Here is a 15,177-nt window from a genome sequence, read left to right on the forward strand (position 1 = left end):
AAAGAGTGGATAGGCAGAGTAGAATAGAAGAGAGAAGTCAAAATTTATGCCCAGTGCCATGCCATTATCACAGATACTATATTAATAACTCCTACAGTCTTTTATGCTTGCAAACCTGACAGTGATGCTCAACTAGGTAATGCTATAAGAAAGCAAGGTACAAAATTCTAGCAGGAAGAAAAAATGTGTTTGACTTCAGTGCTCTCAGCGGTTGGACACATTGTCTGAGCTATGTTCTCTTTCTTGTACATGCACTCTGCTTCTACTTCTACTATTTGACAGAGACAGCAATGTGTCCAAAGCACTTTAACATCTGCTATCTTACTTGCTTTTCAAAATCCCTTTAGGAAGTTGTTATCATCACCCCCACCTTGGCAGGAAAATCTGAGAAGCAATCATGTCAGTTTGCAGCAGGATTGAGACTCACTCTGGTTCTTCTGACTCCAACCCCAGGCTCTTCCCTGGATCACACTGGGATTCCAGAGGCCGGGGTAGGAATCATGGGGATGGTGATGGGGGCAGGCAATGGAGAACCATTTATTGCAGAGCAAGTTATTTGTCATATGTACCTTGGTAATTAAAGAAACCTCTGGACTTTTTCTCATTGTTGGATGGAATGACAGTTCCAATGAAGAAGTTTGCAATAGCAATGAGAAGAATGATCAGAAGAATCACTTGAGCCTGGAATGACAAAATAACAGGAGGTCAAATTAGATTTATTCAATGACTTTTTACATAATTATAAAAGTTATGAGTGCCCACTGAAGAAAGACCCTATCTAATAATTCCAGTTAAGATTCTACTATCCAAAGTAGGTAATAAGTGTGTTCTCATAAAATGGCATTTTAATGAGCATTATTTGGCCTGAGTATAGATGTTATATTTTCAGTGGGTGCATGTGCTTGGGCACTTGAAGGTGACATTTCAAGAGCATTTCAAGTACTAAGTGGGTAACTTAGTGCAGTGTTCCTAAGAATATAAATGGAGCCAAAAGATTGAACACTTATAGAGTTGGTTTCTTTCCTAGGCAGAGCACCTATGGATTCCTCCCCTTCACAGTAATAACTGCAGCAGGAGTATGAGAACACAGAATGATGCATAGAATTCCCATGATGCCTAGTGCACTTGACGTTGGGCTACCATACCAGTGTGTGCCCAACATAAGCGGTCTGCAAGGTTGACCAGCCAAATCACTGTTCTTTAGTCCATCTGACATTTCATAGAGGTTATTGGCTTGGCATTCTCATATGCTGTTCCCTCTGCTGGAAAGACACTTTTCCCTATACTTTGCAAAACTGTATCTTTCCTCTCATCCATTATGTACCTTTACATACCTCCTCAGAGAGGCCTTTCTTGATCACTGAATCTAAACAATAACAGCTAATGTTCACAGAGGGCTTACAATACAACAGATGCACATCTAACTTTACCAGTATTCTTTCAGGTAAATAATACCACCCACAACTGTATGAAGTAGGTTATACTGCTATCATCATTTTAAAGATAAAGAAACTGAGAAACAGAGAGTTGAAGTAATTTACTAAAGGTCATATAGACATAAACCAGGTTCAACTCCACTCTAACTACAGAGCTGGAGCTCTAAATTCTACCTTCTACTGTCATGAAACTACATTGCCTCCCTCAGGGAATAATCTGACGTATGTTCCCCCTGTTACGTTCTATATCAGTGCCCTGTTTATTTACTTTATAACACTTTCACAATTTACCATTCTATATTTACTTGTTTATGTGCTTGTTTATTACTCAGCTCCCCGTAGACCATATGCTCAACTATGGCAGGGATTGTGCCTGTGTGGGTCACAACTGAATATACAGTGCCTAGCAGAATGCCCAGCACATGATAAGCACTTCGTCAATTTTTGTTTAATGTATGAATGCATAATCTGGAAATAAATGCCAGGTGGGGATGTTTCCTATTGCCTTATGTAAGTGGGAGGCTTTGGCTATCTTTCCATTTCTGGTGACCACTTGATGTCTAGTTATTGCACCTCCAGGCACATAGGAACATAGAAGTTTCAATTGTACTAGTCACTGTCGAGAGTTACAAAGCAAGCAAAAGACATGCTCTCCATCATTCCGAAATTTACTAACTGATTTACTAATAGTTAAATCCAGATATTCTCTAGTTCCAGGGCTTCTGATGCCCTCAAATTTGCTGCTGGAGTACTGGATTTCAGAGGAGAATGATAGTTTCTGCCTGTTATTTTCTCCCAGCACACTTGCCATTTCTTGTGGGCTTCAACACTCACAGCCAGCTTGGAAGGGGATACCAGGGTGTGAAGATGACAGTAATATTGTTGGCTCTGTTACTGTTACTATAGCATAAAGGACAAAGCACAGGCCTGATCACATGAGCTGGACTCCCTGGACTTCGTGCTTTGAGGGCTTGGTGTTCCACCAAGCACTGACCTGGCTCCTTTTATCATAGAAAGTAATAATAGCAATTCTTTGTGAATATGGAGTTCCTTCTATTCCTGCAATTTGTTCGGGAAGCTGACTAGCAGTTGTTGGTAATATCATTTTGAGAAATTCACTAGCAGTTGTTGGTAATATCATTTTGAGAAATTCACCTTTGCTTCCCATTCCATTCCAGCTACTGAAATTCCCAAAAGAATCACCACTGTGATGGAGCCTATTATCCGGATGTCATTGGTTGGATCCACCATCATCGAATCACTCTCCTGGAACAAAAAAAAAAAATCACTAAAGTGGTTAGAAGTTTTTTTTGCCTATATGTCTTATTGTAGAATTTAACAGTAAGAAGAGATACCATGCACTAATGTCTGGGGCTACACAGGATAATGGAAAAATGAAATGCTCATAAATTGGAGAAGATAAAGAATCTAATATTATTTTTTCCTGTGATAATAGGCCTTTGATAGCCAAAGTTAGGAGTTACAAATTTTAGGGATTCATTCTAGGCACAGCTTTTAAATCTACTGTAGCACTAAGTAAAATTATGGGTACATACAGATATCATGTTTTGTTTCAGAAGAATGACTAGTTATTTTTATGTGTCAAAGGGAATCTTAGAAGAATAAAAATAAGTGGTTTCCAATGTGAATATCAAAAAAAATAAGTGCTACTCAATTAAAGAACAAACTATGAACTATAATCCACTCATTTATTCATCTAATTTTCAAGTAGAGGTACCAATTGAATTCAGTGTCTGCTATCATTACCATGAAAGGAGGACTAGAAGTTAGCTCATATACTAGCTAATTAATGTGTTCACAGATATACCATCCAGATGGTGCACCTAAACTAAAAAAGGCCCAGTTTCCTGCAGTGAGTTCTTCTAATGTTTGAACTTTCTTTCCCTTTGGAAATCTATAACCATAATAGTAATATTGCTGCTGACAATAATTCCCATTATCTTTTCTTTCATATTTTACACTGTATTTCATGTACATTATTTCATTTGATCTGTACCACATTTCTGTGAAAGATATAAACAATATTATTAGCCCATACTATAGATTTGAAAAACAAGGTTCAGATGAACAGAGGGACTGGTCCAAAATCTCTCAGCTGGTAAGTGTGAGAGCCAGGACTCAGCCAGTTCTGATGCCAAGCTTAGGGCTCCTTCAACTATATTCAGCTTCCACATTCTACAGAATAAATCTGTTTCCTCTCATCTTGCCATAATGATATCCCCTAGTGCCCTGAAAAAGCAAAATAAACCAAATTATCTTGCTTGGGTGAAGAAAAGAAAAGATTTAATTACCTTAAGAAGATCTACCACAGTCTCAGCAAATCCCACCACATACATAGCAACAGCCACTGCATTGGCAAAAGCAAAGATCAAGCCTATAGACCCACCAAACTCGGGCCCTAAGCTTCTGGAAATAAGGTAGTAGGCCCCACCTGAAACAAGAAGTGAACATGCTTTACATTGAGGAACTTTTAGAGGATTTAGTTTATATGACCAAATAATTTTGAGTGTTTGAGAACATTTAAAATACTAATTATTCTAATAAAAATATTATAAATCCTAGTAATTTTAGAAATCTTGTTCACTGTAATGAATAACTTAGCCCTGCCTTATATTCTGTATATAATCTACAATAGAACTACTCTGACTAAATAAAATCCAATTTATTGAAACCTATAATACACAAATGCTACTAATAAGAATACAGCAAACTTTACCCCACAAAATTCTTTGTCTTTTAAAAAACTTCATTGAAGAGTTCAAGTTAATAATGTAACTGAAGTAAAATTTCATATCTGAAATTTCCAGGAACAGGCAGGCCCACGCAGAAAGTGAAGTGGATAAAGTTTATCATTGTTCTAACTTCCTTTCTGGTATAATTTCTGGTACACATTTACTACATTAAAAAGGTACCTGTATAGTGCTATGGATTATCCGCTCTATAAATCAGACTTAGTTTTGATGGTTTTAGCTCAAGAAGGCATGGTTATTGCCAAATACCCATATGTGTATGGGTGTGGCAAATGGGAAGTAAGGTAGGGAGGGCCTGGAACGATTGCTTCTCCCTTGGACCTTGAAAAGAAGGTTCTGCTCATGGCTGTATACTTCTGGGCACAGGAAAGACTGAGCCAGAATAGTTAACTACCTCAAGAGTTCTGAGAGCATGTTACTGAAGGTTAAAATGACTAGATGTTGAAAGGCCTAGATAACTAGGTGTTATCACAGACCATAGTGAATCAATGACTTTCTATACTGAGCTAGCCTTAGAAGTAGACAGTATTGGTAAAGGAATGACACTGAATACACATATCTACAGCCAAAATTATCCTTCACTGAAAAGTTTTCACTGTTTCCTCCACTATAGTGACTCCTTTGGGTTAAGACAACAACATCCTCTCTAAAAATGTAAACTTTTATTTGGGTGGAGCAAATCCCCATGACTTTCTTTGTCCTGATTACATTAAATAAGTTAGCAGCAAGTTACTAGGTTTGGTCAAAATGAGAGACAGGCAGGAGCTGTGAGAGGAGCTGTTTTGTAGGTAGGATGGTGTTTTAGAAGGCCCTGGGTAGGGAGATCTGGATAAGGTACCCAAGTAGAGACCCCAGGAGCCAAAACAGAATTGGAGGGGGAAGAAAGGAAGCTGGAAGAACAATGAGACAAACGTCAACCCCTCATTCTCTGCCCAGGCCTGCTTGTTCCCGGATGATTTGAAAGTAACTCTTCATTTGTTTTTATTTTCTTTTCAAGAATCTTCTCAAGCTTATTGGCATTAGGAGCATAGTGTTGGGGTGAACTCTGAAGGCTCACTGAGTGGGTAGTGTGGGAAGAGCCAGTAGTGTCAGCTGGGGTGCTGGAGAAGACCCCTTCTGAGGGGCCCTGGGAGAGAGCCAGTGGGGTCCGTCCAAGGCACAAAGAAACGGTTTATTTCACTCTAATACTCTATGCTTTCTAGACACCTGGTCATTCTCTACTTTATAAACATGTTTAACCACAGGAAGTGGGCCCAAAAAATCTTTTCTGGAGATCTCTTAATTTTAGTTGAAAAGAATCATGCCTTGCTGTTTAAATTTTGGATTATTTTGTTTTGTTTTAGGGCTTCTGGGGACTAAGTATCAATGTACAAATTTTACTTCCAACATTAAACCAACTCTAGACATTACTACATAATCAAAGCTTATAGCCATAAGTACATGAATTGGCTTACCTCCTCTTACTACTCCATTTGTGCAAATAGCAGACATAGAAATACCTGTGAGTGTTGTCACTACCACACTCAGGCCAATGATGATGACTCCAAGACCTGAAAAATCCCCCAAGAAAGGTGTTTGGCTCCAGTACTTCAGGAGGCAGCAGTCTGAATCTTGTCAAGGAAGGAACAGTCTCCCTATGAAAAACCTGAAACGTTCTAAAAGATCCCATTCCATCTAGGTCTAGGAAGCACCTGAAATGTACTAAACTTTAAAACTGAAGCTGTGTCAAGAAGTCATTTCCCAGGAAACACCAGCAAGAGGTGTGCAGTAGCCTGAAAAATAAAGCATTTACCCAAGGAATTTGAGCATCTGGAAATCATGACCTGCAACGTGCCAGAGAGGACCATTAGAAAAGAGACCACAGCTGACGAGAGTAGACCAGGACTATACGCACAGTACCTTGTGTTTCCTTCTGTGTCCAGCTCATCCACATAGTTAGCCAGGCTTCAGGAACATTGGGCTACTTTCTTGTTCCCACCAAAAAGAAGTATAATAAAAAGTTTTTGCCTACCCGTAGCAAGTGATGAGAGTATTTAGATATCTTAGAATTTTTACCTCCACGAACAAACCCGTTAGTTGCTATTGCAGAAGTTGACAACCCAGTAATAGAAGTTACCATGGTGGAAAGAAGAATTATGAGAACTCCAAGACCTGTTAGCAATGAAATACAGAAGATATTACATTTTACTTTTCTTCCTTGGATTCTCTATTGCTGCAAACTATACTGCTTTGAATTTAAGTGTTCACATCCAAGCCTTGGGCCCCAATGGACTTCCTTCGTGCTAAGGAGAAACGAGTTTGCCTGGCGTAAAGACCAAGTTGGAGAACTGCTCATTATGATGAAGGATGGTTTCCAAAAGCAAACACAATCTAAAATGCGGCCCTGGAAAGGAAAAGCTGACTTACGCTGGTGTCCTGGGAGAGAAACTACCCTGGCTGCAAAAAGAGAAAACATAACATTTGACCTTCTCTCTTGCTGGAGAGGAACCTGAATGAGAAAGTTGGGGGTTTGACAAAGGTTAAATCCTCCTTCATTTTTCTTGCATCTCTTTTGCCTGGCAGGGGGTAGAAAAAAGGAACCAACTTGGATTACCTTTGAAAACACTCCAGAAAGGTCAGTGGTGAACTATTTGAGCCTGTGTTGCCTTTACCTTACAAATGATCATGCGGGTCACAGGTTTAATTACCTCCTCTGACATATCCATTTGTAGCAATAGCAGAGGTGGATAAACCAGTGATAGCAGTCACTGTCACGGCTAAGCCGATGATAATCACACCAAGACCTCAGTTGAGAGAGGAAAAATAAAAGCAATTAAATGGTGGAATAATCCATTAGATCGTTTACATAAAAGCCAGCAAGTCTAGAGTAATCACCAAAGGACCACATTTGAGTTTAACAAGTTGGTCTGGAAATCACCAGAGAGGAAACGCCCAGCATTGAAGTTTTCTGCCTGATCCAAGAAACTCAAGACTTAAGCTGTGCAGTGCAAAGTTTCACATAACCGAACAACTATGGCTGGTCAAAATTCAACATGAACCTCACTATTTATGAAGTTCCAGACACCCATAAACATAATAATTGGCCTGAACAATCCCAAGCTGTTAATATTACTAGAGTGTAGATGTTCATCCTTCCAGGGAAGTATCTTTATGTATATTTGATTGTGTAGGAGTGGAAACTTACATATAGGATAGAAAATTGTTCATCTGGCAGATAAGTAGAAAGAATCAAATCAAACTACATTTACTTACTGGCTATGTGAACTCTGGCCAGTTACCTATTTTCTGAGCCAAAAAAGACAATGAAATTAGAAAGAATGCGCATGTAAAGTGGCCGTGTATAAAGAAAGTAGTGGCGTGTATAAAGACAGAATGCATGTGTAAAGTAGCATAGTGCATAGAACACAATACATAATCAATGGCACTGCTTTTTGATCAAATCCACAATAGTCATAACAGCTATTGTTTATTAAAAGCCACCTATATATCCAGCTGTGCTAGGCGGTATGTGAAATGCAAGGAAAAATAAAAATGAAAAAAGCTGCCCTCAAGGAACTTATCGTTCAGAATCATTTATTATGAGAGGGAGAAAGTAGACCAGAATTCAGAGGAAGGCAAGGCTGCTTTCAGTTTCGGGAGATACACAGCTAGGAGGACACTGAAGGGTAGCAGAATATGCTGTCCCAAAATTTGCCACTTTAGCATAAGGATTATTTTGAGCTAAAGACAGTTGAAAAGAAGAAGATACCTCTTATTTGCCTAAAGTCAGGACATAAATTTGTAATGGTGTCTCCTCTTTCCTCTATACTGCGGACAGTTATCAGCTAGAGACTGGAGACAGCTGGAGATGGTACTAGAGGAATCTACATAGACTTTACTAACTAGCCCTTATCTTCCATTAGTTCCCCCATGTATTTGCCTTCCCACAATGTGCCACCCTAGAAACTCAGTCTTTTCCTTTGTCTTGTTACTTCTCTAAAAATGTGTTTTTCTGTTAAGATGCTTGTATAAGCCCAAGTTCTAACCACCCCTTTGAGTTACTCAGTGCTGAAGATTCCCATGTACATGCACGATGCACATATTAATAAACTTCTGATTGTTTTTTTCTTGTTAATCTGTATGTTGTCAGTCTACTTTACAGGGCCCTAGCCAATGAGCCTAAGAAGAGTAGAGGGAAAACAGTTTTTCCTCCCCTACATTACCCTCCTCAGTGGAGATCAACCTTAAATTCAGGGAGAAATTGTAGGCACTGAAATCACCCTGGCTCCAGCCAGAATGTGCTTGCCTACGTCTGTTTGGTGTGTTCCTTGACATAAAGTGAATGCTTCATAATTGTTGTTGATAGCCTCGCTTGTTCCAAGGATGATAAAAAGGGCAGTTAACCAGGAGAGGCTGTGATCTCTCCGGCCATGCCCTAGAAAAAGGGGAAGTGGAAGGAAGTTAAGGAAAGAAATGGAAATGAGGTATTGGAAGCTGGCTCTTTTGATGCCTCCAGTTATATCCTGGCTCTAGCAGAAGTTTCTAGGCTATTTTACAGTTAAAGTGCAGTAGGAAGAGGCTAACCATGGGTATGAGATGCAAACTTAGACTATATTGGTTTGGCCCCTATAGATTCCTGCACATTTGGTGTTGTAAGAAATGCTTGCACTAAATTCTTTGTGTCTTTTGCAGGGATCCTGTGGTGAGCGTCGCCTCTACATCACTGTGCAGTTTCAAGTCTGTGTGCCAGTAAAGGTGACTTTTTTTTTTTTGCACTTTATTTTAACTCTTGACTTTATTTTGAAGAAGTTTGATACCAAATGTTGAGCTCACCCCAGCAACAGTAGAGAACCAAATAGTTTGCATTTCATGACATTAAACCTACTCTTTTATTATTTCCCTACCCCTTATATTCCCTTTGCCTTTATTTTCCAAACAATTCTTAATTTATCCTTTGGCATCATATATATTTCTGTAAACCATTTAAAATCCTGGAACAAACTTGTATGCATTTAAACAGCAAGGGATTTGCTTCCCTCTCACAATCAAACATAAAATCCCAGGGCAAAAGCAGCTTAGAAAACATTCAGTTCATAGTTTTCTCAAACTTCAGTCCTTGAACCACCTGCTTCAGGAAATGCCTGGGGTGCTTATTAAAAATGCCCAGACTTACTAACTTTGGATCTTTCCAAGTGAATACCAGGATTCTGCAGTTTTGTAACTATCTTCCCAGGTAATTATTATGCACCCCACAGTCTGAAGATCATTGTTGAGCTACCCTAAGCCAATCTCAATTTGTGTCTGCCTGTTCAGCAAGGTTCTTCAAAGAATTGATTGGGAAACAGTTAATCCAGCTCCCTAATTTTCAGATGAGACAGTGAAACACACCAAATATAAATGACTTGCTTCAGGTCATACTTGCTTTTCATGCCCTTCTTCCTTGCTTGATTTTTAAGTTTATTGGATACCATCATGCCCCAGCCAAGATGGTCAAGACAGAGAACAACTAGATGGCATTATCAGCTCATTCTACCAATTGATTTGGGGACAAGGCAGCCAGAACTTACAGCCCCAGTTGGTTACCCAAGGACTGTAGCTACCATTACTCCTGGCTACAGCTTGCTTCTGGCTTTTTTCCCAGGGTCTGAGCTTGAAGGTGTATTCAGGTTTCTTCCCCAGGCTACCTGCAAAGCCAGAAGAGGGTACTGCTTGTACTTGTTTGTCTTCTTTCCCAGTAAAGGGGACCCAATTTGGACCCAGATGGTGACTTAATCAACTCCTTCAGCTTTAAGTTCGTGACAAAGTCCAGTAAAACTGAGTAAGGGTTATAGTAAGTTTCTGCTACTCACTAAAGTCTATTTTCTCGGAATTAAAACAAAAAACAAAAAACCTCCATTCAAAGGAAAACCCACTGGACACCCATTTAGGTAGAACTCTACTCTCTTCTGAAGTTGGATTTGACTACTTAAATAAAAGATCCTTATTAAAACAATACTGATGTCTGAAAGTATAATAAACAGTTTAGCAGAAGATAGAATTCTTCATATTCTACAGTTTTACAATAAACATGAAACTGGGTTGACTGTGAAGAATAATGTAAGATCTGATTAAAGTTCAAATTATTACCCAAACATATGGATTTTAAATAAGTTGCATTAAAAAGAATCACTCCTGCCCTGGGCTACATTCACACCTCCAAACAAAGTAATGTTTCCTGATGATCTAAATAAGTTACTAAACTGCCCTTAAAAAACTAATTTTGCATGAAACCCTGGAGCAACAATTTGGCAATATTAAGATGCAGATTTTCCATGGAATAGCATATACTTATTTTGGACCCTGAGGCTGTAAGTGTTCATTTGATATGCATCATAAAGCCAGCAAGAAGCCCTTTGTCAGGAGCCCAGCAGTTGCCAAACACACAAGAGGAAAAACTATGGGAACTGGTTCCAGCTCTTTTTCGCATTAAGTCTTCTGGTGATTCTGAATCTGTTTTGAGGAGCGAAGGCAATAAATAATGACCAAGTACCTTTTAAATGTGAATCGAGACACATTTTGGAGTAGAATCTGAAAGCACATCTGAACTTCTGTGTTCTTGATACTAATGATTTATAGGTGTGCCCCCCACAAAGTGAACCTATAATGTGTTTTCCATATATAGAGTAGAACATCATTAATTTTTATCACATTAAATCAGAAACTTTTATATAATTCAAATAAATTTTTATATAAATTTTAGTAGTATACTCACAATAAAAATATTTGCCACAGGAAACAATACTTTAAATAAAATACAATATTTAAAAACATTAAATAAGCACTCAAAATAATTTCCACATCATCCATTTCCATTTAGCAAAATTATCAATAGTTACATACATTATCTTGGTCTTTTTACCTATCTTTTTAAGCTTCTATCTGGCAATAGTTTATTAACCTTTGTTTTCTTACTACTTGTACCTGCAAGTAACACTATTTTCTCTGGAAAATGTTCAACAATTCAGCATTTTTATTAGTCAAGTCACAGTTTCACCAGTTTTCCCACAAGTTATTTTTGTTCAGTGATGTTTTGCTAATAATCGTAAGGGGGATACTCTGATGAATGTCAGTATGTCCCAAAATATGAATACTATTATTTAAAATGAATGTATCTCTATATACTTGTATACCTAAAACTCTATGAAAAGATGAAATATTTACTTGAGCATTTATCTGGTTGGCAAGCTGGAAAATTCCAGTCTCCCAGGAGTTAACACTTTGCCTGTCTTCTCTGACAGACATTGTCAAAGAGGCAAAGTAGAAGAGCCCAAGTGCAGATTAATTCTGTGATCTTCATCTCACATTCAGTGTCAATGGTGAAAACAAGTTGCTTATTGAGTTTCTAATTTACACTGAAAACTACATAGGAGGGAAGAAGTGCTTACCAATCCCAGCTTCTCCAACAATCCAGGAGAGGCGAATGAAGAGCATGACACCCCAGATATTCAGCATACATCTTACCTGTGGGTTGAGGGAGCATGGAAAAGGACATGAGAAGTGACAGTGGGGCAGCACCCAGCCATCTTTGTAACTCTGGTGTTCAGACCTTATTAACACTTAGTCCACTAGGACATTGAACAGATAGTTTTCATTTGTAAACACAGAAACTTTCTCACCAGCACACCTTTCACCCATCCAAACTTCACGACACCGGCTTGGTCTTCTTCCTTGTTTTCAGCTTGTTCATCACCAGGCATCCCATCACCATTGGCAACCACGTCAGCTGAACCCGGGGCCACTGATACATTCTGCATTTTTACAGATAGCAAAGCGTGGTATTTGGTCAACACATGGTTCCATAAAACTTCCAGAGGCAAATAAAAACAACTGACATGAAACTTGAGGAAAAAAACAAGCATGTTCCAGTCATTTTAATAAGATGATTATTTTTTGCCCTGGGAGTTTATGCGTTCATTTTGTGGGTGATTTTAGGCACCACTGAGACTGCAAGGGTGGTAAAAGAAATGAGGCAGTTCTTCTACTGGTGAGAATATTACCTTAGGGGAAAACGATGGAATTTGGATAAATTTAGAATACAAAAAGGTCAAAAGAGAGAAGAGGGAATGCAAGGTGGGGAGGAAAGCTTATCAAGAGTGAATGAGGGTCTTTTAGAAGGCAAAGTAAGAGGGCCAGAAAGTTAACCTTCCTCACTAATGCAGTGTTTGGCCTTCTTTCCATTCATCTCCCTGGGCTTCATTTTATCCATCTAAAAAAAATGATAACAAAACTTCTCCACTCATGTCAGAGTATCTTTAAGAAGATTCAATAGAAGTAACACATAGAAGCGTTTTCTTTCAAAAAAACAAAATAGTTTAGAGTATTCTTAAAATACTCTAAAGTTGTAAAGGCTCTGTATGGCTACAAGAATGATACTCCTGTAGGGGAATTTTCTTTCAGATTTGATATACGTTGCCTGAGAATTGTTGGATGCGCAATGGTATTGTATGGAAGGTAAGAAGCCTCCATACTGACGACTAGAAAGGTAAGCTGAGTAGAAATAAGAAGTAAGTACTGTAGAAAAGGTCGAAACCTTTACTGAGGTTTTTTTTTTTTTTCCTGTGACCTTATTTTGAAAACGATCTTCCTTGTCAGTAGGATAGTCTCTGAATTTAATGGGGAAGGAAATAGCTATGTTTCTCTCAAGTTAAGAACAAACAACTCTCTAGCTTTTCTTTTAGTTTTGACTGAATAATTTCAGATGCCATCCACTTAGTTTAGCCTATCTAGCACCCATCTGACTCTTTAATGGTTAGACTACACTCTGTTAAGCTCCCCAAAAGCAACCTTCTCCAGTAAGGATTTTGAAATTATTAGGGAATTTTTTTAGATTCAGCAGTTGATTATCATTATTAAAGAACAACTTTATCTTGTTTAAGTGGTCTAAACTGGTGTAAGTCTAGGATGATGTGTTCTGGCATTACTAGCTAAGAGGCCTTAGACAAGGGCATATTTTCCCTCTAAAATGGGACTGGTATGATGTAAATATTCAGTATTTATTATAAGGACTTTATCTGGAGACGACTGAAGTTCTTGCTCTTGCCATAATCAAGAGTTCTTGCTTCTTTGGGCTTTGGTATACCGTTAGCATACCCACTGTAAGATGACCCTAATCTGGGCTGTTTACTCCAAGGTGATTTTGATTCCTTGTCTCCTTCTTCCAGCAAGTCCTCTAAGCAAGGATTTCTCCCAGTTTTGCTCTCCCGTAAGACTTTTTTCATGATACTAGTGTGACACTTGGGTAACCAATGTTATATAATGTGATAAGAGTATAAGAGTTATTGTATGTGAACTGAATTGGAGGAAGATGGTGGTATGGGTTACTTCTCAGTACCAACCAAGGGCCTGCCATTCAGCAGGCCATCGATAGACAGTATTGAATTGAAGGCCACCCGATCTCTACCACTTAAAAGCAGATGACCTAGCTTCTTTTTATCCATTCTTGCCTCCTATTTCTTCTTCTTCCTTCCCTATTGGGTATTCCATTTCTCACTGTTTCCTCTGTGCAGGCCACATTAAATAAGAGACAGAAAGTGAATGAATCCCAAGTTAGATCATCTTACTGTTTTCTGACAACATTAGGAAAAATTTGAATGGCATAGGAAACTGAAATTAAAGGTTAAAATTTAGTTTTGAATTACCTGAGAAATATCTTAATCTTAAGCACCCTCAGTCCCTATTTACACAGATAATTGAAAGCTGACAACATATAGTCATATCAATGTAAGATATGGATAAACAAAGTCCATAGAAACTGAGGCTGAACTGGGCAGAAACTGGTGATTTATAGCAGCCCCCAAATGCAAGTCATGCATGTAAGTCAAAATTTTTCAGTAGGTACTTCAAAAACAGTAAAAAGAAATTAGTGAAATAACTTGGGGTCAGATATGGATCCTTACATTAAAAAATACATTTCATTTTTGTAGAGTATCGTATTTCTCATATTTGTAATATAAATATTCATTAGCAGTAGGGGCACCCCACCTTGTAGGAGGGACCTGAATTACAGACTATTTTAATAATACACTTAATAGATCTGTATAAAATATTATGTCAACATATGGTCATTATAAAAATATTGATGAGATATTGTACATTCTTTTTTTCCATACTATGTCTTTGGAATCCAGTGTGTGTTTACACTGATAGTACATCTCAATTTGTACTAACCATATTTCAAGTGCTCAGTAGCCACATGTGGCTAGAGTTATCATATTGGATCCTCACATGTCTATACAATACAGTCAATTACAGATGGATGAAATATTTGAGGTTGTTCTCCAGTCAATTAAAAATTATATTTTTCTCTGAAAGGATTCTGTATTCATAAGGCAGCTGAGTAGTTCAAATGTAACTTTTATTTTGCATAACTGGAAAAATCAATGAGAGCAAGGAATTGAGGAATGTGTTAAAATACTCATGAATGTTAAAGAGATTACTTGGTCAGGAGATTCATTTATTTGATTTGACTTGAGAAAAACTTTTAAAATTGTCAGTATTCTAGTTAATCAAGATCCCATGGCCAGGGCTTCCCTGGTGGCGCAGTGGTTAAGAATCCGCCTGCCAGTCCAGGGTTTCGAGCCCTGGTCCGGGAAGATCCCACATGTCGCGGAGCAACTAAGCCCATGCACCACAACTACTGAAACCTGCATGCCTAGAGCCCGTGCTCTGTAACAAGAGAAGCCACTGCAGTGAGAATCCCACGCACCACAACCAAGAGTAGCCCCCGCTTGCCGCAACTACAGAAAGCCCGCGCGCAGCAACGAAGACCCAACACAGCCAAAAATAAATAAATTTAATAAATTAAAAAAAAAAAAAAAAGATCCCATGGCCAGACCATCAGCGTCTACTCAGTCAAGGAGAAGGCAATTTCCTCTTTCTGGGTTAACTGGGGAGTCCATGAGACAGAACTTTAGTCACTCACTTTTTAAAGGCAATTGGCAATAAAACCCATG

The 15,177-nt window shown here is 38.5% G+C and overlaps 1 protein-coding gene across 1 annotated transcript in view; it reads right to left on the reverse strand.

The window, feature by feature from the left end:
• Positions 1-15,177, reverse strand: part of SLC12A1 (solute carrier family 12 member 1) — a 92,418-nt gene that overhangs the window by 68,322 nt on the left and 8,919 nt on the right. Inside the window, 6 exon segments of the mRNA XM_007455555.1 lie at positions 570-681; positions 2,592-2,702; positions 3,749-3,888; positions 5,662-5,757; positions 11,611-11,686; positions 11,842-11,973. Coding sequence (XP_007455617.1) covers positions 570-681; positions 2,592-2,702; positions 3,749-3,888; positions 5,662-5,757; positions 11,611-11,686; positions 11,842-11,973 — 667 coding nt within the window.

Source organism: Lipotes vexillifer, unplaced genomic scaffold (assembly GCF_000442215.2).
Source record: "Lipotes vexillifer unplaced genomic scaffold, Lipotes_vexillifer_v1.1 scaffold24, whole genome shotgun sequence".
Classification (NCBI taxonomy): Eukaryota; Metazoa; Chordata; class Mammalia; order Artiodactyla; family Lipotidae; genus Lipotes; species Lipotes vexillifer.